General features: G+C 40.1%; 1 protein-coding gene across 8 annotated transcripts in view; it reads right to left on the reverse strand.

Moving 5' to 3' along the window:
* TOR1AIP1 (torsin 1A interacting protein 1) overlaps positions 1 to 27037 on the reverse strand; it is a 38686-nt gene extending 11649 nt beyond the window's left edge. For 4 of the 8 annotated variants that reach the window (XM_050766219.1, XM_050766202.1, XM_050766184.1 and 1 more), the window contains exons 1-9: positions 25675 to 27037; positions 23568 to 23645; positions 19921 to 19980; positions 18662 to 18706; positions 9286 to 9327; positions 7766 to 7852; positions 4769 to 4825; positions 1000 to 1041; positions 209 to 277 (exon numbers count right to left, since the gene is read on the reverse strand). In XM_050766219.1, coding sequence (XP_050622176.1) covers positions 209 to 277; positions 1000 to 1041; positions 4769 to 4825; positions 7766 to 7852; positions 9286 to 9327; positions 18662 to 18706; positions 19921 to 19980; positions 23568 to 23645; positions 25675 to 26557 — 1363 coding nt within the window. In that variant the 5' untranslated portion in view covers positions 26558 to 27037. The remainder of the gene's footprint in view (positions 1 to 208; positions 278 to 999; positions 1042 to 4768; positions 4826 to 7765; positions 7853 to 9285; positions 9328 to 18661; positions 18707 to 19920; positions 19981 to 23567; positions 23646 to 25674) is intronic. The other 4 variants (XM_050766235.1, XM_050766225.1, XM_050766211.1 and 1 more) reach the window with 1 other exon arrangement.
* Positions 27038 to 27339: the final 302 nt, after the last annotated feature.

Raw genomic sequence — 27339 nt, forward strand, 5'->3', positions numbered from 1 at the left:
TGCTCCCGCCAGTATTTACATTCTACACCTAGCCCATGTGCTGCCAGTCCAAGCAAATAGAAATTACTAACCTAGTAATCATAGCTGTACTTTATTAGTGAAATCACAAACAACCTAAATGTTTACCTGAAGAACTAAACATTTTTGTCAAGAAAAACATAGCCAATACGCTTCAGATTATTTCACTAACAGAGCTTTATCTACTTACTTTGCATCCTAGTTCTTATTCTTGCAGTCTGGGGGGCCCATTCCTCAAGAGTTCTTTGATATCCTGAGCCTGAAGCAAATACATATATCAAAAGATAATTTCCCATACTTTGAAAGTTTATACCATATTCCAGTGCTATAAAATTAATCTATCAGAAAGACAAAATAAAAGAGGGGAAGAAAACAATAAAAGCAATAGTTTTATAAGTAAAAAATAATTTCAAAGGATCCTATCAGTGAGGATGAACCACTTCCTATAGCAAAGCAGGTAGCAAATAAATATATTATCACTCAGTATAAATTACTTGTGGTAAAATAGCCCTGAACACATTTCCACATCACAGAGTAATTATTACAGGTAGTACCAATCCGTGGTGAATTAAAAAGGTAAAGAGGGGTAAAATGACTTGAAATTTTATTACGACTTTTGTTAGGAGAATAAGGCAAGGTTAGAATTGATTGACTGAGGCTAGGCGCGATGGTTTATGCCTGTAATCCCAGCACTTTGGCAGGCCGAGGTGGGCGGATCACAAGGTCAGGAGATTGAGACCATCCCCGTCTCTACTAAAAATTTAAAAAATTAGCCGGGCATGGTGGCGGGCGCCTGTAGTCCCAGCTACTCAGCAGGCTGAGGCAGGAGAATGGCGTGAACCCGGGAGGCGGAGCTTGCAGTGAGCCAAGATAGCACCACTGCACTCCAGCCTGGGCCACAGAGTAAGACCCTGCGTCAAAAAAAAAAAAAAAAAAAAAAAATTGATTGACTGAAAAAAGAGCAGGCAACCAACTACTTACTCAGCACTGAAGGTTGCTTATCATGAGCTGTGAAGTTGCGACCTGAAACAGAAAACAGGGATGAGGTCATAGAATACTTGAAAATAACAACAAAAAACATGCTGCATAGACATTTTGCTTGTTTACTGTGGATACTAAAAACAAACAACAAACAAAAAACATCAGTTCCAAGCATGTAAGTATATAAGTGTGTATATATATATATAAAAACCATGCATATACTCTATATATATATATAAAAAGTGTGTGTATTTCTTTTCCCCTCATTTCTAAACTTCAAAATGTTTAGGAATTGGACAACAAGAAGGAGTCAGTTTTAGGATCAGTACCATCAAAACAATGATTACGTACAGTCAATGTGTATCAGCTATTGAGTATAATTTTGTTTAATTCTTGTTTTTTGAGACAGGGTCTGACTCTGTCACCCAGGCTGGAGTGCAGTGGTGCAATCTCAGCTCACTGCAACCCTCGCTTCCCGGGTTCAAGATATTCTCCTGCCTCAGCTTCCCAAATACTTGGGATGACAGGTGTGCACCACCATGCAAGACTAAATGTTTTGTATTTTTAGTAGAGACAGGGTTTCACCATGTTTGCCAGGGTGGTCTCAAACTCTTGACCTCAAATGATTTGCCTGCCTCGCCCTCCCAAAGTGCTGGGATTACAGGCATGAGCCACCGTGCCCAGCCAATTTTGCTTAATTCTTGTGTGGCAGATGCTATTGTTGTTCCCATTTTATAAATAAGGGAAAACCAGCCGGATGTGGTGGCTCATACCTGTAATCCCAGCACTTTGGGAGGCCAAGGTGGGCAGATCACAAGGTCAGGAGATCAAGACGATCCTGGCTAACATGGTGAAACCCTGTCTCTACTAAAAATACAAAAAAAAATTAGTCCGGCATGGTGGCGGGTGCCTGTAGTCCCAGCTACTCGGGAGGCTGAGGCAGGCAGGAATGTCGTGAACCCGGGAGGCGGAGCTTGCTGTGAGCCAAGATTGCGCCACTGCACTACAGCCTGGGCGACAGAGCGAGACTCTATGTCGAAAAAAAAAGGGAAAACCAAAATTGGTAATTTTTCCAAAATTATATATCTAAAAGTAGTGGGGCCGAGATACAAATCCAGGCAGTCCATATCATATACCACATACCATACCATAGAGAAATGGTATATACTATCTATGCAGATTTATGGACATTGCAAAGTAGCTATGAAGTAAAACATGCTACTTCAGGTTTTGAGGAGGTATTTAAGGATAACTGTAAAATGACACAATGGGATGACTAACAAATGGCACCTTTTAACAAGGTGAATTTTCAGATCTGCCCTGAGGAAATGAGTTACTCTTTGATGATAAATACAAGTATCCATTTACATTTATTTATTTTCAACTTTTTCTGAATACAAACATATGCTAGCTGTTTTAAAAAAGTGCCATTCTAGAAATGCGTAATTTAAAAATTCATGAACATCTATCTGTTAAGTATGTGCAAAACATTGAATGTAGAAATACTATGGTAAGTAAGACAGATATATATTCTCTCAGCTTTGTTTTCAGTCTATACTAAAAATACACTTTTTAAAAAGTGGATACATACCTTTTAATACTTTCTTTCATCAAATTCTAAGACATACTTTTTAAAAAATGCCCTCTGATCTACAGATGTATCTTTTAATTAATGGTATGGCACAGTTTAACTGGATGGTTTTTCTTTCTCATTGATACATAAAATCAATAGTATCTTAAAGTCAATGAAATACATCTTGATCACCTTTTCATTAGTATATATAACTCATTATATAAAACTCATTTTTCATTTCTAAATAGTATTTTTTTTTTTTTTTTTTGAGATGGAGTCTCACTCTGTCACCCAGGCTGGAGTGCAGTGGTGCGATCCCAGCTCACGGCAGCCGTCGCCTGTTGGGTTCAAGCGATTCTTCTACCTCAGCCTCCCAAGTAGCTGGGATTACAGGCACCTACCATCACACTTGGTTAATTTTTGTATTTTTAGCAGAGACGGGTTTCACCATGTTGGCCAGGCTGGTCTCAAACTCCTGGCCTCAAGTAATCCACCTGCCTCAGCCTCCCAGTGCTGGGATTACAGGTGTGAGCCACCACCCCCAGCCTAAATAGTATCTCACCACATGGGTATAACATCATTTATACAGGTAGATACATTTAAGAGTTTCCAAAGATCAAAGATTTGGAGTAAAATAGGGCAAATACATAAAATAATTCAAAGAGTAATTTTCCACAACTGATTTTTTTCCAGCAGCTAATTCATTTTATGTCTCATTTTATAGTCATAAATCCAGAACCTACTAAAAATTAAAATGAAAAATATAAAATTGAATTCTATAAACACAATGATTATAAAACATATTTCCAAAGGCTTTTTCATTTTTTCTTTTTTTTGAGACGGAGTCTCACTCTGTCGCCCAGACTGGAATGCAGTGACGCAATCTCGACTCACTGCAAGCTCTGCCTCCTCCCGGGTTCAGGCCATTCTCCTGCCTCAGCCTCCCGAGTAGCTAGGACTACAGGTGTCTGCCACCATGCCCAGCTAATTTTTGTGTTTTCAGTAGAGATGGGGTTTTACCATGTTGGCCAGGATGGTCTCGGTCTCCTGACCTCATGATCTGCCTGCCTCAGCCTCCCAAAGTGCTGGGATTACAGGTGTGAGCCACCATGCCCGGCCTTCCAAAGGCTTTTTCTTAAGAAAAGAAAGTAATGTGGAAGGAATAAAAAAGTTCTTGAAGGTTTTTACATACAAAGATATTTTTGGTTAATAACTCAGATTTTGGGAGACTTGATTTAAAAATGTCCAAAGAAAAAAACAGTAGTACCAAAATAATAAAGGTGGCTGGGTGCAATGGTTCACACCTGCAATCCCAGCATCTTGGGAGGCTGATGTGGGAGGAATGCTTGCGCCCAAAAGTTTGAGACCACCCTGAGCAACACAGTGAGACTCCGTCTCTATAAAAAATTTAAAAATTAGTTGGGCATGGTGGCACATGCCTATAGTCTTAGCTACTCAGGAAGCTGAAGCAGGAGGATCCCTTGAACCCAGGAGTTCGAGGCTGCAGTGAACCATGATCGCACCACTACACTTGCCTGGGCAACAGAGCGAGAACCTATCTCAAAAAAAAAAAAAGAAAAAAAATAATAAAGTTAAAAAAAATGTCACCAATGATTCTTAAGCAAATCATTATTAGCATTTTGGTATATTACTTTCCAATCTTTTTTTGTTATATCTTCTCAATATTTGATCACAAAAATATTCAGTTGTAAGACTGAAATGAATATTTATATACCCATCACCGAGCTTGCCATTAACTTTTTATTACATGTGCTTTATCACTTATTCATTCATCCTTCCAAACTTTTACAACAGAGTTGAAATTGTACTAATATAACATTTTATGTCCTTATTAGAATAAGTGCATATAAATAGGCTCAAACTACTACATTAGTCTGTTAAAATAAAAACAATCAACCCATTTATATTGCTAGCAGACATTCAACAAATCACAGGAAGCAGTAGTTCCTTTGCTTGTTTTTTAAGTTCAAATTCAGGTTTGGATATAGAGAATAACAACTCCATAAGTGTCATAAGGTCAAGGGGTAGAGATATATTGGATAAGTTTTTTTTTTTTTAAGTATTCATTATTCCTCTTTTTCAATATTTACATTAAATTTCAAAAGAGGATCTTCAAAAATAGGAACAGCATTTGACCAAGCTCACAGGTAGAACTGTAAACACAGCTTTACCTACTTTGTGATGACTGCCAAAATGATTCTGTATATTGACTAGATGATCTGGTGGCTTTATCTAAAAAATAAAAAACAGTACACTACAAATAATATTCAACTTTTAAACTGCACATTTTATAAGACAACAGTGAGAAATTAATAAAAAGAGCAAAAATATTCAGATAACTCCCAGGTGGTTAAAAACTTGGATGCATAATTTATTTTAAAAAGTTTCTAGGCTGGGTGCAGTGGCTTTCACCTATAATCCCAGCACACTGGGAGGCTGAGGCAAGCGGATCACCTGAGGTTAGGAGTTCGAGACCAGCCTGGCCAACATGGTGAAACCCTGTCTCCACTAAAAATACAAAAATTATCTGGGCGTGGTGGCGCGTGCCTGTAATCCAAGCTAATTAGGAGGCTGAGAGCAGGAGAACTGCTTGAACCCGGGAGGCAGAGGTGCAGTGAGCCAAGATCACACCACTGTACTCCAGCCTGAGCGACAGAGTGAGACTCCATCTCAAAAAATAAAAGGTTAAAAAAGTTTCTAAAGTATCACGTCACATCTAAAAAATTAGCTGATAATCACTTAAAAAATTGTTATGATATAGAACATGCCACAAGGTAATGAGATAATAAAACCTTTGAGTTGAGAAACATTTTGTAAGTTTACAACAGTGGATCATCTTGAAATCATCAGTATCCAGTTTTGCTTTAAATTTTTATTGCAAGTGGGCAATATTTTTGTATACTCTTTTTCTTTCTTTCTTCTTCTTCCTCTTTTTTTTTTTTTTTTTAAAGACATGGAGTCTCACGTTATTGCCCAGGCTGGTCTTGAACTGAAGGGATCCTCCTGCCTCAGCCTCCTCAGTATCTGGGACTATAGGTACCTATCACTATGCCTTGCTTTCAGTCTACTCTTCTTAAAAACATATAAAAGTAGAATTTTTATATGTTTTTAAGTAGAAAAGTTTCCATATAAAAGTAGAATTTATAACTAAATTAGTTTAAAAGTGATCAGGTTGCTGTTTTGGAAACAGCCACATTGACACAAAAAGGTGAAGTGGCCTTTTTTTTGTTTTTGTTTTTGAGATGGCGTCTCCCTCTGTCGCCCAGGCTGAAGTGCGATGGCATGATCACAGGACCTGGGGTTTATGTACTTCCAAATAGTTATGCTGGTAGCAATGGCAGCAAACTATTGGCTATATAAATGGTTTAATTAATCTCTGATTTTTAGAGCTTCATGTAACACGTATGAACACTAGTAATAGCACTTAGTGTCTACTATGTGCCAGGTAATGTTTTGCATATATGAATTAATTTAACACTCACAACAATCCAGATGACGAGACTGAGGAACACAGAAGTTAAATAACTCTCTAAGGGCAAACAGCTAAAAAGTGAAGGAATGGAACCCAGGAATTCTGGTTAGACACTACCAGCGTGTTACAAATCTCCATTTCTATATCAAGAATACTTAGGAAAAATGAGGAAGGGTGGGAAATACACAGAATGCCAAATGCCCATCAACTGGCTTATAATGCCAGGCATGGTGGCCCACACCTATAATCTCAGCACTTTGGGAGGATGAGGCAGGAGAATTGCTTAAGCCTGGGAGGTCGAGGCTGCAGTGAGCCATGGTCGCATCACTGTACTCAAACCTGGGTGATACAGCGAGATCCTGTCTCAAAAAAATAAAAAACAAAAACAAAACCAGGTTATGTACTTATTTTTATTTTATTTTGTTTTGTTTTGTTTGAGACGGAGTCTCGCTCTGTTGCCCAGGCTGGAGTGCAGTGGCGCGATCTCGGCTCACTGCAAGCTCCGCCTCCTGGGCTCATGCCATTCTCTTGCCTCAGCCTCCCGAGTAGCTGGGACTACCGGTGCCCGCCACCAGGTCTGGCTAATTTTTTTGTATTTTTAGTAGAGATGGGGTTTCATCGTGTTAACCAGGATGATCTCTATCTCCTGACCTTGTGATCCGCCTGCCTCAGCCTCCCAAAGTGCTGGGATTACAGATGTGAGCCACTGTGCCCAGCCTTATGTACTTATTTTTGAAGTGAAATGATGAAGTAAAGGATAGGAATTACAGGTCAGGCATGGTGGCTCACGCCTGTAATCCCAGCACTTTGGGAGGCAGAGGCAGGTGGATCACCTGAGGTCAGGAGTTTAAGACCAGCCTGGCCAACAAGGTGAAATCTCATCTCTACTAAAAATACAAAAATTAGCCAGGTGTGGTGGTGCACACCTGTAATCCCAGCTACTCGGGGGGCTGAGGCAGGAGAATCACTTGAACTCGGGACGCAGAGGCTGCAGTGAGCCGATATCGCGCCACTGCACTCCAGCCTGGGTGACAGAGCGAGATTCCGCCTCAAAAAAAAAAAAAAAAAAAGAATTGGAATTACAGAAATTTTAAGGAGGTGGTGAGGGGAAAGTGCAGGACTAAAGTATAAAATTACTCATTATTTACAGAGTTTACAAATTTGTTTAGCATTATCTTTTTTGGGGGGGGGATCTTGTTCAACATTATCTTAAGCCTCAAACTGGTATTTTTCTCTCTTTAGTCTTTAGTCAACTCTTTCACTGAATGAACTTAAATTCACATAAACAATCAGAACTTGTTAATTAATAACTTGGTTTGAATTTGAAAATCCAGAGATAAAGGTAGTTATCTAATTAAATGAAAACTTCCTAAAAGTAACACTCCAGATAGTGTTGTCAGTTCCAATGGCAATGTGATTAGTTTCTCTATAAAATTCAAAAACAACAAATTCCTTTGAACACAAAAATATCTTATTTTCCACAAATATCAAAAAAAGCTAAAAGTGATTTGTTTAGATGTCATGACATATTATTAATCAGATCTATACATGAAATAATTAATTTTAATAAATGGTAAAAGAAAAATTCACTTTTTATAAAGTAGTAATAAAAATATGAAAGTTTTTTTTTAAAAAGCAAATTCATGGAATACCAAAGATAGTTCTATGAGAAGAGTCATATGTATATAAAGCAACGTTACCTCCAGATTCATCAGAATCCCTGGATCTGGCCTTAACAGTAGTGACACTGCTCTGAGAGCTGTCTTGATCATCTTCTTCAGTTTCTCCTAAAGAGAAGTAAACAATATACTAGTATACTCTTATTTTAATGCTCAAAAGATCTGAATTTTAAAAAAACAAGCAAGTAATTTAACATTAAGAGAAGGCTTTTAGGTTATCAGATACAGATCTGCTGTTTGTTTATCATGCTTATTATTTTGAATCCCAAAGTTCCAAATGAACTAAAATTTAGCTCAATTTGTGTTCTCTGGGGCACATAATACTTTCCTAAACAAATATTCACAGTAATATCTAAAAAACTATATTCTAAGCCTTTAATGTGGAGTCAAAAATGAACAGATGAGCATTAAACAGTGGAAAAAGTTTATGGGGAGGAAAACTACATATAATTAGTGTGTAGTTAAATTCAGATGTGTGTTTGTGTGTGTGTGTGTTGGTGGTGGAGCGGTAGTGTACACACACCTGCACACAAACATTCTATTATGCAGGTGACCACCCTCAGATTATGCTGGGCTTCAACAAAAACTAAATTTTACTCCTGTACTTTTCAAACATAAACTGATTATGAGAATTTGGAAAACTGATTTTTTTTTTTTTTTTGAGACGGAGTCTCGCTCTGTCACCCAAGCTGGAGTGCAGTGGCCGGATCTCAGCTCACTGCAAGCTCCACCTCCCGGGTTCACGCCATTCTCCTGCCTCAGCCTCCCGAGTAGCTGGGACTACAGGCGTCCGCCACCTCGCCCGGCTAGTTTTCTGTATTTTTTTAGTAGAGACGGGGTTTCACCGTGTTAGCCAGGATGGTCTCGATCTCCTGACCTTGTGATCCGCCCGTCTCGGCCTCCCAAAGTGCTGGGATTACAGGCTTGAGCCACCGCGCCCGGCCGAAAACTGATTATTTTAATACCATAATAGCAAATATTACCTTTGCTTAAAATGAACCCAAATAGACAAAAGATGCTTAAAATGTAAGGCTGTCATCACTCATTCTATCTTTCCTATTATTTCTGCCCAGTTAACAGTTTAGATAAGCATGAATTTTTTTTCATGAAGAAAAATACATTATTTTCTGTTCTCACTTTTTAAAGAGATGGGGTCTCACTACGTTGCCCAGGCTGGAGTGCAGTGGCTATTCACAGGTACAATCCCACTACTGATCAGCACGGGAGTTTTGACCTGGTCCGTTTCTGAACTGAATGGATTCACCCCTCTTTAGGCAACACGGTGGTCCCCCGCTCCCGGGAGGCCACCATATTGATGCCAAACTTAGTGCAGACACCCGGTCGGCATAGCACACTACAGATAGCCCAGAACTCCTGGACTCAAGTGATCCTCCTGCCTCAGCATCCTGAGTAGCTGGGACTATAGGCATGTGCCACAGTCTCCGGCTGTGTTCTCACTTCTTAAGTATCTATCAGAATGGCTTCTAATGTAAAGAAAAAGACTTCAAATATATATTGTATGATATTTAAAAATAAAATACCTTCTTCAGAGAAATTGACCTTCTGTTGGACACTGGTGGCTTCTAGAAGAGAAAAGCATACATCAAATATTAAACATATAACATCAAAAGTTAAAGCTTAGAAATAAACAAAAGCTTAGGAAAAAAAGTTAAAGCTTAGGAATAAAAAAAGCATCTCATTTAGGAAAATGAACGTAAGGACACATTAAATACATTCTTTTCCTGTTAAATCACTAAGAATTGGCCGGGGGTAGTGGCTCATGCCTATAATCCCAGCACTTTGGGAGGCCGAGGTGGGTGGATCACTTGAGGTCAGGAGTCTGAGACCAGCCTGGTCAACATGGTAAAACCCTGTCTCTACTAAAAATACAAAAATCAGCCAGGCGTGGTGGTGCATGCCAGCTACTCGGAAGGCTGAGGCAGGAGAACAGTTTGAACCTGGGAAATAGAGGTTGCAGTGAGCCGAGATTGCGCCACTGTACACCAGCCTGGGCGACACAGCAAGACTCTGTCTCAAAACAAACAAAAAAAGGAAATGAAGTGCTTAATTTTCCTTCAGTCACAGGTCTATTTTTACTCTAAAATGTAACCTTTGTATGCAAAAAAACATTAAATTCTACATTGAGAAATATTCTAGTGTATATAGGTTTACTATATTCTCATTCTCTTATTTGCCAAATCCCCTGTACTCCCTTTAAAAACCAACTACACTAACTGGACTGATGAACCAGTTCTTTAGGGCACTGGTATATCCAAAGAGGAGGAAAGGTAAAGAAAATTCTCCTTCCGGCGGGTCCATGTACATCACTGTTTTCCAGAGCAACAGAGAATCTGAACAAAAATAAATAAGCAAAACACATCAAATAAACTTGGAACATAGTATTTTTACATGGACTATTGTGAAATTAAAAAAAAAAAAAAAGTGAGAAGTACCCAAAAGCAGGTATTGCACAATTGGGTTAAAATATCACTGAAGGATCATATGTAGAGAAGTAGCGTGATTTACACTTCTTCAACAAAACTCAGAATATTTCAGTTTTTAGCTCTATTAATTTTAACCTCAATTTTCTTATTAAAAGGGACAATAGCATTATAGAAAGCAACTGCCAACACATTGTATGGTGAATTTGAAAATATTTCTTTTAAATCCATTTAATTAGATTAGTATAATACTAGTCAAGCTTTGAGTTCCACTGAAAATACTTCCTCTTGTCAGTGGCAAGTGCAAATTAGTATCTGAAATATATTTGCCAGCATTTTTTAATTAAAAAAAAAAAAACTAACCCAGAGAAAACTGCTGATAACACCATGTTACTCTTAAAGAGCTAGACTCTGGTGTATTAGGTACTATTTTGCTCTAGGTTCCTTAGGAACACTGTCCTTTCTTTTTCTCTTTTTTGAGGGAGAAAAAGGAAAAGTCAAAAAAAAAATTTTTAATTTAAAATAAGAGATGGGGTTTCACATGATGACCAGGCTGGTCTCAAACTCCTGGCCTCAAGAAATCCTCCCATCTCCTAGCCTATAATCCCAGCACTTTGGTCTCTTAAAGTGCTGGGATTACAGCCATGAGCTACACAGCTGGCCAAAAATTTTTAACTAATATTTCCATTCTACAAAAAGGTATTGTTCTCTTTTTGAAGTTTTATTCTCGAAGTGCATAATTATTATAGTACTTCGTATTTTTGTACAGCAGTTTTACTTTGTTCATTTATGTAACTATTCACATAGCATGCAAATACAAGATGCTTTCTTAATCAATAATCATATTTTTGTTATTATCTTAAAATGCTAAGTCCTTAATATTTGCATGATGCTATTTGGTTTTCAAAAAACCCTTCACGAATGTTATCTGATTCCCATCTTATCATAAGGGAAGATTTTCATAAGTAAGGTTCATAGATATCAAGTGACTTGTCTAAGGGTATAGGACTAATGTAATAATAAAAAAAGCTAGAAGACCACAGGCTCTTTTGACTTCCAGTCTATTACAATTCTGCCACCTCATCAGTCTTGTTCATAATAGCACATAATAAGCACTCAATAATTTTTTGTTTGTTTTGAGACATGGTCTGGTTCTGTTGTCCAGGCTGAAGTGCAGTGGTGTGATCTTGGCTCACTGCAACCCCTACCTCCTAGGCTCAAGCCATCCTCCCACATCAGCCTCCCGAGTAGCTGTGACTACAGGCACATGTCACCATATCCTGCTAATATTTGTCCTTTTTGTAGAGACAGGGTTTTGTATGCCATGTTGCCCAGCTGGTCTCGAACTCTTGAGCTCAATAATCTGCCTGCCTTGGCCTCCCAAAATGCTGGCATTACAGGCACGAGCCACTGCACTTGGTCAATTTTTTGAATAAATGAATGAAGAAAAGGCTGATAGCTGAACTTTTCCTAATATGAGAGGTTCCAACAAACTTCTAAGTGTAATTCATATAATACAGTAGGCTTTACTAAAGTCCCATTTATATTTCAGTGTTATGTTTTACATAGTTACTTTAAAAATTAGAAGGTAGACAAAACCTCTTTAACTACGGCTGAATGGATTTTAGAATCTATAATAATGGAAAGGATATGTTGGAGATTTACATCCATTTGTTGAGCTATCAGAACAGTATAGTACATAGTACAGTAGTATGACTAGTACAGTAATCCCTCCTTTTTTCATTTGATAGGCATGTTTTATCTGTGTACATTTGAAGATATGTTTTATTTCTGTCCACATTTGAAGCTCCAGGTCAATTTGTCTAGAGCCAATTCACTTAATATTTAATCCTCCATATACCAAGTTGCCTAAAATTCAGTCTGCTTTTTTCTATTTATCCATGTGTTATCTAATTAGCATGGATGGTTTAATAATTATTTTTTAGCCAGCTTACATAAGGGAGCTCCCCATTTGAAGTATCTAATAAATCATGGATTCTATCCATTTTTCAATACTTTTCAGACTTCTGGATTTAATCTAGTGACTAAAGATCGTGTTTTAGAATTCTATGTTCCTGACAATAAATATTTATCAATAGTATTCAAAACAGGAATAACTAGTTATGCAATGCTATCTTGATCCCATCACTAAAACCAAAAAAAGTACTATTTGGTGTTTTATAATCCAATAATATCTATGAATTAGATATCTTAAATAATAATAATCCCTGTAGATTTGAAGACTAATCATTACTGAATCAGGTTATCCATTGTTTTGGCTACAGATACATTTTAAAACATAGTTTTCATTCTGGTAAACAAAGCTCAAGAAACCCAAGCCTGCTATGATTTAAAATGTCATTCTAAAAATTATTTAATGTCTCAGATAAAGAATCATGGCTAGTGTGAGACTACTGTCTGTAATATAAAGGACTTTCTCATATTGCATGCTCTCTAAAGGTAAAATAATGTCTATTATAAAGCAAACTGTAGTATTTGCAAGTCTCCGTCCTCATCCTGCCTGCTATTCATCCCTCAAAATTCAATCCAAATGTCATTTCCAACTCATAAAGCTGCCTCAACCTCTTCCACTGAGTACGGTGCTTCTCGTCTAGGCTCCCACAGACATGTATCACTATTTAGCACTTTAAAAAAAATGATTTGTAAACTTGTTTTTCTTTTCCATTACCTCACATACATCTAAGAGGTAGAGGAAAAAAAAAAAAAAGAAACCGAATGGCTATTTATGAGCCTAGTATTTAGGTCAGTCACTGACATAAAGAAGGTGTTTAAAAATGTTTGGCCAGGCATGGTGGCTCATGCCTTGTAATCCCAGCACTTTGAGGTGGAGGCTGCAGTGAGTGGAGATCACGCTACTGCAACCCAGCCTGGGTGACAGAGTGAGACCCTGTCTCAAAAAAAAATTTAAAAATAAAAATGTTTGTTCCATGAATAAAATATATTTTATGATTACAGAATAAAGTCTGTGTAGTCTAGACTTTTGCTAATATTTTTCATACTATGATTAATGTTACTTAGCAACTTAAGAAAAAGTCTAAAATTAGTGCTCAATAATTAGATTACCTGCAAAGTTTTAAACATTCTACCTGTTTTCCCCTTTTTACCCAAGCTGCAAATAATGGAAATAAATATTTAAGTGTGATCTGATGATGAATCAGTAGCTATGGCTACATAAGCTTTAATTTCATTTCCCTCTTTTGTTATTCAGCTACCTTTATTTTAAACTTGGCTGCTACATGTAGAAAGTTAAAGCATTAGATTTTTTTGTTTTTGTTTTTGTTTTTTGAGACAGAGTCTCACTCTGTCACCCAGGCTGGAGTGCAGTGGTGCGGTGTCGGCTCACTGCAACCTCCGCCTCCAGGGTTCAAGTGATTTTCCTACCTCAGTCTCCTGAGTAGCTGGGACTATAGGCGTGTGCCACCATGCCCGGCTAATTTTTGTATTTTTAGTAGAGACGGGGTTTCGCCATGTTGGCCGGGCTGGTCTTGAACTCCTGACCTCAGGTGATCCACCTGCCTCAGCCTCCCAAAGTGCTGGGATTACAGGCATGAGCCACTGCACCCAGCCTCTTTTTTCTTTTGAGACAAGGTCTCTTTTTGTTGCCTAGGCTGGAGTGCAGTGGCACAATCTCAGCTCACTGCAACCTCTGCGTCCTGGCTTCAAGTGATCCTCCAGACTCAGCCTCCCAAGTAACTGGGACTATAGGCACATGCCACCACACCCAGCTAACAGTTGCATTTTTTTCTGTAGAGATGAGGTTTCGCCATGTTGCCCAGGCTAAATTTCTGGGTTCAAGTGATCCACCTGCCTGGGCCTCCCAAAGAGCTGGCATTACAAGCATGAGCCACCATGCCTGGCCTTAAAAAAATACTTTTTTAAAAAAGGTATTACTCTTCCCAATGTTCATATAGAAGCTTTGAGAATGAAAATCATATTTTGAGCAAAAAATCCTTAATATTAAAACATTATTGAGAAACTCATAAAGGCTGTGGCTGTAACAAATATATAGACAAATGGTAATAACTAAACCATGCTGTTTAAGAAGGTGTTATATTTTCCAATAACCTCAACCAAGGTTACTTTCAGAAGTCCCAGGTCTTTATGTTTGTTTTAAGATAGACCACTTAATAGTCATCCCCTCTAGTGAAAACCAAGCACTAATTGTGCCACTTTCTATTTACTTTCTGTTACTTGGCCACAGTTTTTAAGGAATTCAAACCTTAGGTATAACCCAGCTTTTTACAACTTACAAAATTCCCTAGTTATTTTGAAAGCCCAGGTGCCAAAGCATCTACATTTCTCCTGTAGATTTCGCTATTCCTAGAGATTTGTGGGAGGTACTTGGTGTGAGGAGCAAAGGCCACTCAAGAAAATATAAACTTGGCTTACTTTGTGTTTTGTCTGGGGACAGACGTGAAAATATAAATAAGACCACTGTGCTTTCTCAAAGGAATACTGGATAGAACACAGGAGTCATTGTTTCCTTTCTTCATTTTTTTTTTTTTGAGATGGAGTCTCGCTCTTGTCGCCCAGGGCGTGTGATGGCACTATCTCGGCTCACTACAACCTTCAACTCCCGGGTTCAAGCGATTCTCCTGCCTTAGCCTCCCGAGTAGCTGGGATTATAGGTGCCCACCACCACGACTGGCTAATTTTTGTAATTTTAGTAGAGATGGGGTTTCACCATGTTGGCCAGGCTCATGTCGAACTCCTGACCTCAGATTCTGTCCACCTCAGCCTCCCAAAGTGCTGGGATTACAGATGTGAGCCACCACGCCTGACTTGTTTCCTTTCTTCTTGTGCTCTAGGTACAACCTAGTATGGAGTGTTGTAATAAATATATGTTCAGGCAAGTATGTAACTTCTGAATTTACTCTGACAACAAACGACCATTTGGGTGATTTGTCGTCTTTATTCTTGCCATCACTATAAATCAGGGGTCAGCAAACTTTTTTTTATAAAGGACTAAATAGTAGATATTTTAAGCTTTGTGAGTCACATAAGGTCTCTGTTACATGCTTTGTTTTTTTTCAGGAGTGTAAAAATTCCTTCTTAGTTCATCGGCTGAATAAAAAGATTGTAGGCCAATTTCACCCAGAAGCTGTAGCTTGCTGACCCCAGGTACAGATAGTTTTAAGACTATCTGCTGGGCATGGTGGCTCACGCCTGTAATCCGAGTACTTTGGGAGGCCAAGGAAGGTGTATCATTTGAGGTCAGGCGTTCAGGACCAACCTGGCAAGCATGGTGAAACACTGTCTCTGCTAAAAATACAAAAATTAGCCAGGCATGGTGTCATGTGTCTGTAATCCCAGCTACATGGGAGGCTGAAGTCAGAGCATCGCTTAAGCCTAGGAGGTGGAGGTTGCAGTGAGCTGAGATTGTACCACTACAGTCCAGCCTGGGTGACAGAGCGAGACTGTCTCAAAAAAAAAAAAAAAAAAAAAAAAAAAGACTATTCGATGCCAATCATGCTTTTGAGAATACAGTCAAGAGTGGGGCAGCGGCCGGGTGCGGTGGCTCAAGCCTGTAATCCCAGCACTTTGGGAGGCCGAGACGGGCGGATCATGAGGTCAGGAGATCGAGACCATCCTGGCTAACACGGTGAAACCCCGTCTCTACTAAAAATACAAGAAAATTAGCCGGGCGAGGTGGCGGCGCCTGTAGTCCCAGCTACTCGGGAGGCTGAGGCAGGAGAATGGCGTGAACCTGGGGGAGCGGAGCTTGCAGTGAGCCGAGATCGCGCCACTGTACTCCAGCCTGGGCAACAGAGCGAGACTCCGTCTCAAAAAAAAAAAAAAAAAAAAAAGAGTGGGGCAGCAGGAGGAGAGAGCAAAGAATAGTCTGGTGTTATCACTAGTATTCAAACTCCACGAATCGCCATTTCATATACTCCAAGGTGTACTAACGTTACTATAAAGGAATTGAAGAATGTCATTCTTTGTTTTATTTATTTATTTATTTATTTATTTTGAGACTGAATCTCGCTCTATCGCCCAGGCTGGAGTGCAATGGCACAATTTCGGCTCACTGCAACCTCCACCTCCCCGGTTCAGGCAGTTCTCCCTGCCTCAGCCTCCCAAGCAGTTGGGATTACAGATGCCCACCACCATGCCTGATTAATTTTTTGTATTTTTAGCAGAGACAGGGTTTCACTCTGTTGGCCAGGATGGTCTCAAACTCCTGACCTCAGGTGACCCACTTGCCTCAGCCTCCCAAAGTGCTGGGATTATAGGCATGGGCCACCGTGCCCAGCCTCATTCTTTGTATTAAACCCACAGAAAATGACTTTAAAATGAAAATCTCTTTTTTAAATTTACAATCACAGAAAAAAATGAATTTAAATAATATGACAATTTCAGACAATAAAAAACAAAGTTTTTATTACAAGGTGCTCATAAAAATGATTTTTAAGTCCAGCAAAGAGTGTTAGGTTATTTCAGCTCCAAGTTATCTTTTTTAAAAAGTTTTTTTTTTTTTTTTTTTGAGACAGAGTTTTATTACTCTTTTTGCCCAGGCTGGAGTGCAGTGGCGCAATCTTGGCTCACTGCAACCTCTACCTCCTGCGTGTAAGTGATTCTCCTGCCTTAGCCTCCCAAGTAGCCGGGGTTACAGGTGCGCAGCACCACCACGCCTGGCTAATTTTGTATTTTTAGTAAAGACAGGGTTTTGCTATGCTGGTCAGGCTGGTCTTGAACCCCTGACCTCAGGTGATCCACCCGCCTTGGCCTCCCAAAGTGCTGGGATTACAGGTGTGAGCTACCACACTTAGCCTAAAAAGTTTTTTTAAGTATCTAAAGAAGTGGCCTGAACTTAAGCGAAAGATGAATTAGAAGAATGTGCAATGATTTATAAAGAAAAATGAAGCGTTTCCCTTTTGGCTCATCTTCAAATTTAGAAAAAAATTAAAATGTAAAAAAAACTAAGTCCAATGACATTCAGTGTAGATTCATTTAAAACCAGAAATCGTAGTATGTCATGTCCTACAGCCAGAGAGACACTGAAATGAATTAAAACCAGTTCAACAAACATATTATAGCAAAGGGCACTGAACTTACTATGAACAAAGTATCAAATTCACTTTCTAAATCAAGAAAGGGCTGCCGTGCAGTCGCTCATGCCTGTAATCTCAAAACTTTGGGAGGCCAAGGCAGGTGGATCGCTTGAGGTCAGGAGTTCGAGATCAGCCTGACCAACATGGTGAAAGCCCATCTCTACTAAATATACAAAAATTAGCTGGGTGTCATGGTGGTCATCTGTAATCCCAGACGCTTGAGAGGCTGAGGCAGGAGAATCACTTGAACCCAGGAAGTGGAGCTTGCAGTGGGCCAAGATCACGTCATTGCACACTAGCCTGGGTGATAGAGCAAGACCCTGTCTCGAAAAAATAAAAATAAATAAATAAAAATAAAAAATAAAAATAAAAATCAAGGGAAAGACTGGGTGTGGTGGCTCACGCCTATAATCCCAGCACTTTGGGAAGCCAAGTGGGGTAGATCACAAGGTCAGGGAGTTTGAAACCAGCCTCGCCAACATGGTGTAACCCTGGAGTTTGAAACCAGCCTGGCCAACATGGTGAAACCCTGGAGTTTGAAACCAGCCTGGCCAACATGGTGAAACCCTGTCTCTACTAAAAATACAAAACAAGTAGCCAGGCGTGGTGGTGGGCACCTGTAATCCCAGCTACTTGGGAGGCTGAGGCAGGAGAATTGCTTGAACCTGGGAGGTGGAAGTTGCAGTGAGCCAAGATCGCACCATTGCACTACAGCTTGGGTGACAGAGCAAGACTCTGTCTCAGAAAAACAAAAACGAAAACAAAATAAATCAAGAGAAAAAACTTAATTGGTAAGTTGATACCTTTTTCCGAATAGTGTAAATTTAATGAAGACTAGCAAGGACTAAATTGATTTATTAAATGTTTTTATATGAATTTAAGCAATAATATAGGCATAACTACAGACAACAAAAACCAAGGCTATTTATGGGAGGTCCTAGTCATAGGGACTATGTCCCCACGAGCTGACGTAATAAATTAGTATTCTCAAGCCAATGACTAGATAAGTATACTCTTGTATTCTATTAATCTAGACCCTTAAAGAGGCCCTATAAGAATTAGAGATAGGGTTGGGTGCAGTGGTGCATGCCAATAATCCCAGCACTTTGGGAGGCTAAAGTGGGTGGATTGCTAGAGCCCAGGAATTCAAGACTAGCCTGGGCAACATGGTGAAACCCTGTCTCTATAAAAAATACAGGAATTAGCCAGGCATGGTGGCGCATGACTGTAGTCCCAGCTACTCCGAAGGCTGAGGTGGGAGGCTCAGTTAAGCCTCCGGAGTAGCTGGGACTACAGTGGGAGGAGGAGGTTGCAGTGAGCCAAGATCATGCCACTGCACTCCAACCTGGGTGAGAGTGAGACCCTGCCTGGAAAAAAAAAAAAAAGAATAGAGATAAACGAACCTAATTCACTCATTTTAGTATTTTCATTTGTTTTGTAGGTCAAATCTGCAAGAGACATAGCAAGAGAATGATTAGGGCTGAAAAGGAAATGCATCATATGGTTCTTTACCACAGGTTCATCAACAAAGCCTTAGTAGATCTTTACCACTGGAATACTTAATAGGATAGTCAACGATCTATTGAAATAAATCAACATAATTCTTTGTTAAAGAGAATGGGAAGCTACAGAAACCTAATGTAAAGATAAATACATTTCCCTTTCAGTTCCCATGATAAAGCATCTTTAAGAGCCAAAAAAACAATGAAAATGAAGTAAAAGTAGACTGGAGTAACTTTACTAGTTTTCTTCATAGTCATGAAATCAATTTCAGGGCAATACTTTTAATCATTTTAGTCAAAAAGATAACTGAGGGAGGGATATTTTGTCGTCCTGTGCCACGGAGCTCCATCTTGAATTTTCTGTTAGCAGTATACTGGAAGAATAAAGTCCCTGACCATAGTTTAAAATCATCATAGTTAACAGAAAGAATCACAGGAATATATAAAAAACAATCTCTTCAAAAAAGGAAGCTTTTTATATATAATATAGAAATATCTCTGGTATATATGTTAAGTAAAAATAAACAACAAGAAAGTGCAGAAAAGAAAGCCAGGTGCCGTGGCTCATGCCTGTAACCCCAGCGCTTTGGGAGGCTGAGGTGGGTGGATCACTTACCCAGGCGTTTGAGATCAGCCTGGGTAACATGGCAAAATCCCATCTCTACAAAAGATACAAAAATTAGCCAGGCGTGGTGGTGCATGCATAGTCCCACTACTTGGCGGGCTGAGGCAGGAGGACTGCTTGAGCTGGAGAGGTTGAGGTTGTAGTCAGCCCTGGTTGTGCCACTGCACTCCAGCCTGTATGACGGAGTTAGACCTTGTCTCAAAATAATAATAAAAAAAAAAGACAGAAATGAGAGTTTATAAAGCCGAAATTTATGTTACAAAAAGGACAAGATAATTTTATCCATGAATTTCTGTGAATCTCCAAAAAATATAAACTGACAACATTGGTTGCTTTTGATGAAGAGACTGGCTGGCTGAAGAACAGAGGGGCAGGGAGCCTTTTTCACGTATATTGATAGTAACTTTTGAGTTCTGAATCATATGAATACGTGTACAACCATATTTAAAAACAGAATTGTATTTATAGAAAAGGTAAGCCAACAGACAATAGAATTGTATTTACAGAAAAGGTAAGCCAACAGACAATCTCTTACCAGATCGTGGGTATCTTAGAGGGGGTCGACATAAGCTGATTGCAAGATCTTCACTCACCGCTAATACAGGAAGAGAAAACATTTAAAAATATATAAAATGTGAAACACACTAGCTTTATTATATGATAATCTCTTATCTATTCAACAAAGGTTTACAGAGCTTTTATTTATGTTAGAGGAGCAGAGACAAGTTTTCTAAGTGACAACTATTGTGAACTAGTGATGACAATGAACTAGAGACAAGTTTCCTGCCATATAAAATTTACAGTCTTGACGGAGAAATTTGCAATTTTTCTCAGCAAACCGTAGTTGTAGAAAGGAAAGAAATACTAAATAAAAATATTCTAAATTGCTCAGTTAAGAATCAAAATCTGTATTATGGCACCAACTCAATTACCTATTCCATTTGTGATGGACCCTCATTGTGGATTATTTATGGAATATTTTAATTTTAGGCTTAACATCTTGAGACTTAATATACTCATTCTAACTATTTAACCTTGTATTGAAGAAATGCAAGTTAATTTTAAATAAAAACGTTAATGTGGGCCAGGGTTCATTTCAGACCCTCTCTAGTTCCATAGCATTGGGTTAGTGGAAAAGCCGATCCTATTAAAATGTTAATTTTAGTCTAGAAAACCACCTATAAAGGTATATTTTCTCCAAGTACCTCAATAACATATTCTAAAACCAAAGATTTACCAAAATTTGGATTATGTTTTGTTTCATTCATCTGCATAAAAAAGCTTTATGTCTTAGCTCTGAGTTGCAAAAACCACATTCTGGAACTCTGACGTTCCCCTTAAATATTCCAGCTCTAAGATTCTATGAAATATCTATCTCAGTATTTCACATATCAAGTATTTAGAACTTATATCAATATCTTTAAAAATAAATCTTTCCAGCCTAGGCAACATACTGAGACCCTGTCTCCACATAAAATAAAAAAAATTAACCAGACATAGTGGTGTGTGCCTGTAATTCCAGCTATTTGGGAGGTGAAGGCAGGAGGATGATAGTTTGAGTCCAGGAGTTTGTGGCTGCAGTATAACTGCACTGCACTCCAGCCTGGGTGACAGTGAGACCTTGTCTCTTTAAAACAAAAACGAAAACGAAAACCCTGCACACGTGATAATAAAGGCAAATTTTAGTTCCTGTTACTCCACATATTACAACTACCTTTCTCTTTTTCTTCTCTGTACTTCTAGCCTTTTCAGGTTGAACTAAAAACTAAACCTCAAAATCTGTTTGTGGTTTGTTTGCTTTTACTAAGCTACATTTAATCAAACTTACTCTACAGACATTAATCACTACTTCAGTTCCCATCTTTTCATTTAAGAAGCATTTCCTGTATATGCTACTATATACATAACCCACGTAAAGTACTTGAATAGGGTACCAGACAGAGATATGAGAGAATAAAATATTAAGTACCCTTCTTTGATAGGAGGCTCCCTCACTTGTCTGCTTTTGTTCACCACTGCACCCTCAAATCAAAGCATGGAGACTGGCACAAAGTAGGTGCTCAATAAGTATCTGGAGAATGAATGCTCTAACTACAGTAGCTAGAGAAGCAAATGTTCATGATAAAATAGTAAGCATTTAAGAACAACTATTTATGATTATTCAGCTAGAAACCACACTAGTAGAACAAAAATATCCGGTTAACTTTTGGAAAAATAAATAAAATTTGTCCTAATATATTTTTGGATTACAAAATTAGTGTCATAATTTCCAGAAAGGAATGAATCTGGCCATAGGAGAATAACTGTTATGTAGGTATATATGACCTGAATTGATTAAACAACCTAACAGCTATTTTAAGTGAAAACAACTCAATTATGGAATTTCAAACAATGAGAAGATTTCAAACTATATTCCTGTTCTGAATTAATCAACATTTTTCAAGTTTTTCAATAACAAGATGACCAAATGATGTATTTTTACTATGTTTTTTTATAAGGTGGTCCTTTGGTTTAGGTCTTTATTCTTTTTTTTTTTTTTAGACGGACTCAGGCTCCACCACCCAGGCTGGAGTGCAGTGGCACGATCTTGGTTCACTGCAACCTCCGCCTCCCAGGTTCAAGCGATTCTCTTGCCTCAGCCTCCTGGGTAGCTGTGGTTACAGGCGCCCACCACCACACCTGGCTAGTTTTTGTATTTTTAGTAGAGACGGGGTTTTCACCATATTGGCCAGGCTGGTCTCGAACTCCTGACCTCATGATCCGCCCACCTTGGCCTCCCAAAGTGCTGGGCTTATAGGTGTGAGCCACTGCACCCGGCCTAGGTCTTTATTCTTAAGGGCATCTTTGCATAATTTTCTCTCAGACCACACCAGTAGCCTTACATACAATTATAGCACTGTTTTGAATATCAAAGTTAAACTGAATGTCTATCATTCTATGAGGAAGAAGGGCTTATCTTTACCTTAAACTTATACTTAAAGCAGTCCTCCATCAAAGAGTGACTCCATCTAAATAATTTCTCTTAGACTTTATAAGCATTTAATAATTCCCTAAACTCTCCTTTCATTAAGAGGCATGGGATGGGAATATGCTAAGTATTAGATGTAGTATAAAAGCACCTTTTAGAGGAAGAAAACCCTGAGTATCTCAAACCTCTCAAAGACAGACATATTCTTATTTCTAGTAATAGTGAATGCACAGTATGCTATTGATACAGTCCAAGTAATCTACGTACAGATTCCATTTAATCTGTCACTTACATTGGTAAACATTTTCAATTTCCATTTATAGCATAAGCTTCTTGAGAAGAAGGATACACTTAAGCAAAATGTATGTTTATTGTGGCACTTTTCACAATAGCAAAAACTTGGAACCAACCCAAATGCCCATCAATGATAGACTGGATTAAGAAAATGTGGCACATACACTATGGAATACTATGCAGCCATAAAAAAGGATGAATTCATGTCCTTTGTAGGGCCATGGATGAAGCTGGAAACCATCATTCTTAGCAAACTATCGCAAACTATCGCAAGGACAGAAAACGAAACACCGCATGTTCTCACTCATAGGTGGGAATTGAACAATGAGAACCCTTGGACACAGGATGGGGAACATCACACACGGGCGCCTGTCATGGGGTGGGGGCACGGGGGAGGGTAGCATTAGGAGATATACCTAATGTAAATGATGAGTTAACGGGTGCAGCACACCAACATGGCAGCTGTATACATATGTAACAAATCTGCACATTGTGCACATGTACCCTAGAACTTAAAGTATAATAATAAAAACTTAATCCATTTTAAACAGAGGACAGTATGACATATTCATTCAGTTGACATTTAACAAACTTTACTGAGTAGCTAGTTATGACATGAGAGAATGATAGTGAGGCACTTGGAAGATGAAAGGGCTCTGGAGAAGACAAACCTGGGTCTGAATTTTGGCTCAGTCACATACGTGACCTTACAGAACTGTCTTAGCTTCTCTGTGCTTCAGTTTTCTCTTCTTTGAAATTGGTATAGTATGTATGTTACAAGGTTATATGGGTGGCTGGTACTCTTGAGTACTCACATGTCTGCCCTTGTCTTTTCTTTACACATACTTACATTGCTTACTTCAATGAACATTTAAAAAGTTGGTAGGTAAGGAGATAAACAAAAAGTCAACTCTTCTTACCTGGAGCCTCTTGTATGCTCCTGACAGTTTTCTTTGAAATCGTTTGGCTTAAATCAGTTTCGGAAGATGGTTCATCCTCTAAAAAACAGACGTAACTAGAGTTAAAATTCAGAATATATGACCTGGGAGATAATGGCACAGATTATGCATTTTTGTAACAATACATATGCAAAAATGCAAGAAATTCATTTATTTAGAAACAGGTGGTTAGGTTTACCAAAACTTAGGAATTAAACTAGTCAGAACTCCTCTTGGGACAGAATACAACTAATTCGTTAGAATATAGTAATATTTGCCACTGTTGTTTTACAAAAATATATCATTTCAGAAAATCAAAAAGATGGGGTAGAGAATCACAAACAATGTGGAAGAATGCAGAAGAGTGAAAATGTTTAGATCTTTAAAGATTTAATAAAATAGGGGTAAATTCTTTACTTGTTAAAAAAATGTTAGCCTATATAACTGCACTAGGCTCTGTGGGACTCAATACAATGTAACATATTTATTGCCTACCTTGTGCAAAGCATTCTTCCAGGTACTGAAAGATACTGAATTAAACCAAGTACTTAAATTACTATCAAATATATATGATAGGCTCCTTGTCTGCAAAAACTTTGTAATTTTTTTTTTTTTTTTTTTTGAGACGGAGTCTCGCTGTGTCGCCCAGGCTGGAGTGCAGTGGCCGGATCTCAGCTCACTGCAAGCTCTGCCTCCCGGGTTTTTACGCCATTCTCCTGCCTCAGCCTCCCGAGTAGCCGGGACTACAGGCGCCCGCCACCTCGCCCGGCTAGTTTTTTGTATTTTTTAGTAGAGACGGGGTTTCACCGTGTTAGCCAGGATGGTCTCGAACTCCTGACCTCGTGATCCGCCCGTCTCGGCCTCCCAAAGTGCTGGGATTACAGGCTTGAGCCACCGCGCCCGGCCAAAACTTTGTAATCTTAAAAGAGATAAAACACACATATATATGGGCTAAACTGTCTTGAGTTGCTACACCCAAAAGTAACTGACACAACTTTAACATAAAGTTGCCAAAATCAAGTCTTCAAATCTGTCAGTACCTTCACGAGTCAGCAGGTAAACTTGCAGCCTATCATCGTGCTGTAAGCTGAAAACCCACTCCTCCGCATATCAATAGTCTACCACAAACTATGTCTTTCCATTGTGACTCAGGTCCGCTGATTTTTACCTCACAGGTGCCTTACGTGGGACTAACATGAAACTTCATCTGTGACTCAGTGTTGGGTCCCAAAATGGGGGGGCAGGGTGGGAGAGGATAGGTTAAGGAAACTGATTCACCTATGACTTACCTAACACTATACATTCACTCTGTCAGCATCCCTTTTGTCCATTTAGACGAAAACTAATTAATAGTATTGTTTTTCAGGTTGCTTTGTCAGCCTGATTTGCCAGACTACTTGAGGTTACAGTGACGGCCACCAAAGTGGCAGATTTTTGGCAGGGACCACCACACTGGAGAAAGAGCAATCAGCTCAAGTTTATCAGACACTGGGGAACATGAGTTCAGGAAAAATGAGTTACCCCATTTCGGTGTAAGTATTGGGTGAGGTCTCAAATCAATTAACTAAACTCAGCAATCCCTCGAAATGCCCACTCACAAAATTTCTCCTTTCTCTCTCTCCACCTGGGTGGGGAGGGAAAACGACTGAAAGGTTTGATCCTCAGCTGGAGACTCTGGCCTGCCAGCGTTAAAAAAGGAAATGGAAGTGGTTTCCGTAGAAACATCCGCAGGGTAGACGAAACCAAAATGAAACCGAACCTGGAGTAATTCGCTGTCCCCTCGTGAAGGCCTGCAGAAAAAGGCAGCCCTGACTCCCCTAAATTGATGCCCGATGTTGGTCAGAGCGCCCCAGCCCTGCCCGGGTCGCTCCATACGACCATCTTTCCACTCCTTGGGTCGGCGCTTCCTTCCCCGCTGCGGGTCAGGATGGCCCTTGCACGGCGACACACGTCCAGAAGGGGCTGAGGAGTACCCAGTACCCAATCCCAGTACTTAGTACCCAGGCGGGGATGAGCTCCACGGAGGCGCGCGCCCGCCCCCGCGCGTTCCCTGGCTCGCGGCTGGGACTGTTACCTCCGCGGTCCTCACCTTCAGAGGAATGACAGTCCCGCAGCCCTCTCCTGGTCGTAACGGGAGACGGCTGTAGCGGAGGCTGCTGTGAGTACTGCTGCTGAAGGCGGGTAGCCCTTCGCGTCTGCATCTCTTCGGCTTCCTGGAGTCGCGGCAGCCTCCGCCGCTGCCTAGAACGAAGGTAGTACGCGCTTTCTCTCACTTCCTCTTTCGCAGAATCGGGCCGGAACTCTTCTAGCCGGCTTCGTTTTCCCACCGGGGACCTTTCTTTGGCCACCAGGGGCTCGAAGTCTCCGTACACTTCTGGCGGCTCCTCCGAGAACCTCACTTCCCGCCGGCCCTGGCGCGACAGAGGAGTTCCGTACGCAGGCGCGTCGCTGCTGCCGCCATTTTGAGGGGCGAGCCGGCCCCTTCCTTCTCGGATGGGGGCCCTGGGAGTGACGTACACACCCCATCCTTCCCGCACCGCCTCCGCCCGCGGTCCCTCGCCCGCCATAGTTGTTGACGTAGCTTTAGTTGATCGCGAGGATGGCTTTCTGGACCCTAGGTTCTCCTGCCGGTGGCGGCGATGGCTTCTCGGGTGTGTTAGGCGGTGGTCGCTGTGGTCAGGGAGGCAGTTGCGAGTCGCCGGGGCCGCCGCCTGCGTCGTCGCTGCTGTGTAGCAAACCTGCCTCTGGGCCCATGGTGTGTCTTGAGGGCTGTGGAAGAGGCAGTGCCTGAGCTGGGTCAGCTGCTGTGGGTCGCTCCCGCCTCCTGGCTGGAGACACCAAAGAGGAGGAGAAGGGGGAGGAGGACGTCTCTGCCTTCGGCCTTCAGTAAAGGAGGGGTGGGGGCGACGGAAGGGTGGCAGGGCAAATTGCCTGTCCCAAGTCGAGCCGCTCGTGGCAAGTTTTGCCTGCATATAGGAGACGCCCGTCCTATCTCCCACTACCAAGTCTGCGGGAAAAGGAGTGAGACGAGGGTGAAGACGACCAGGTTTCGCTTCTCGGCCCCAGGCTGTTGCGCAGTTTCCCTGGAATCGTTTTGATCGACTGCTACGTTGAGCATGTCCTTCCCAGTGTCCTTAGCAGGAGCGATGGCCAGAGAGATAACTTTTGCACATGTCATGTTTTCGTGGCAAAAATTTTAGTTTCAAGTTCCTTATGAAGGCGGTTACCTAGTTTTAAATTTTGTCACCTGTTGAGGTTGTACGAAATCCTGTCTACAGTCATACTCTTTGAATGTATTTTCTTTTCCGAAATGTACCCATAGGAAACATGACCTTATTCCTGGTCTTTAATATTTCTTGGTTTTATACCAAGCAGCACTGTTCGGAAGACCATGTTAGTGCTACATTGTGCACAGTGAGGAACACGTTTTTTTATTAAAGACAGTACTGTAATTTTAAGTTGTGATCCATTATTTTTACTTTTATTCTGGATATGACGTGATACTCTACATTTGATTTAAAATGCTTTCTGGACTTTCTGGAATAAGCATGGTAAAAGCTATTTGTTTCACCTCCATATACCATGTTTATAGATGTGGCTAATCTGCAAATACCTAACCAAATTTAGACACACTCACAGAAGGTCGATTAAGTTCGTGTAAAGTCTGAATAATTATTGAAAAAAAGCTCAAATCACCTTCAAATATACAACTTCTTGGGGATTTGCTATGATTGGAGTGAACAGATTTTAAAAA

This window comes from Macaca thibetana, chromosome 1, assembly GCF_024542745.1.
Source record: "Macaca thibetana thibetana isolate TM-01 chromosome 1, ASM2454274v1, whole genome shotgun sequence".
In the NCBI taxonomy this organism is placed as follows: Eukaryota; Metazoa; Chordata; class Mammalia; order Primates; family Cercopithecidae; genus Macaca; species Macaca thibetana.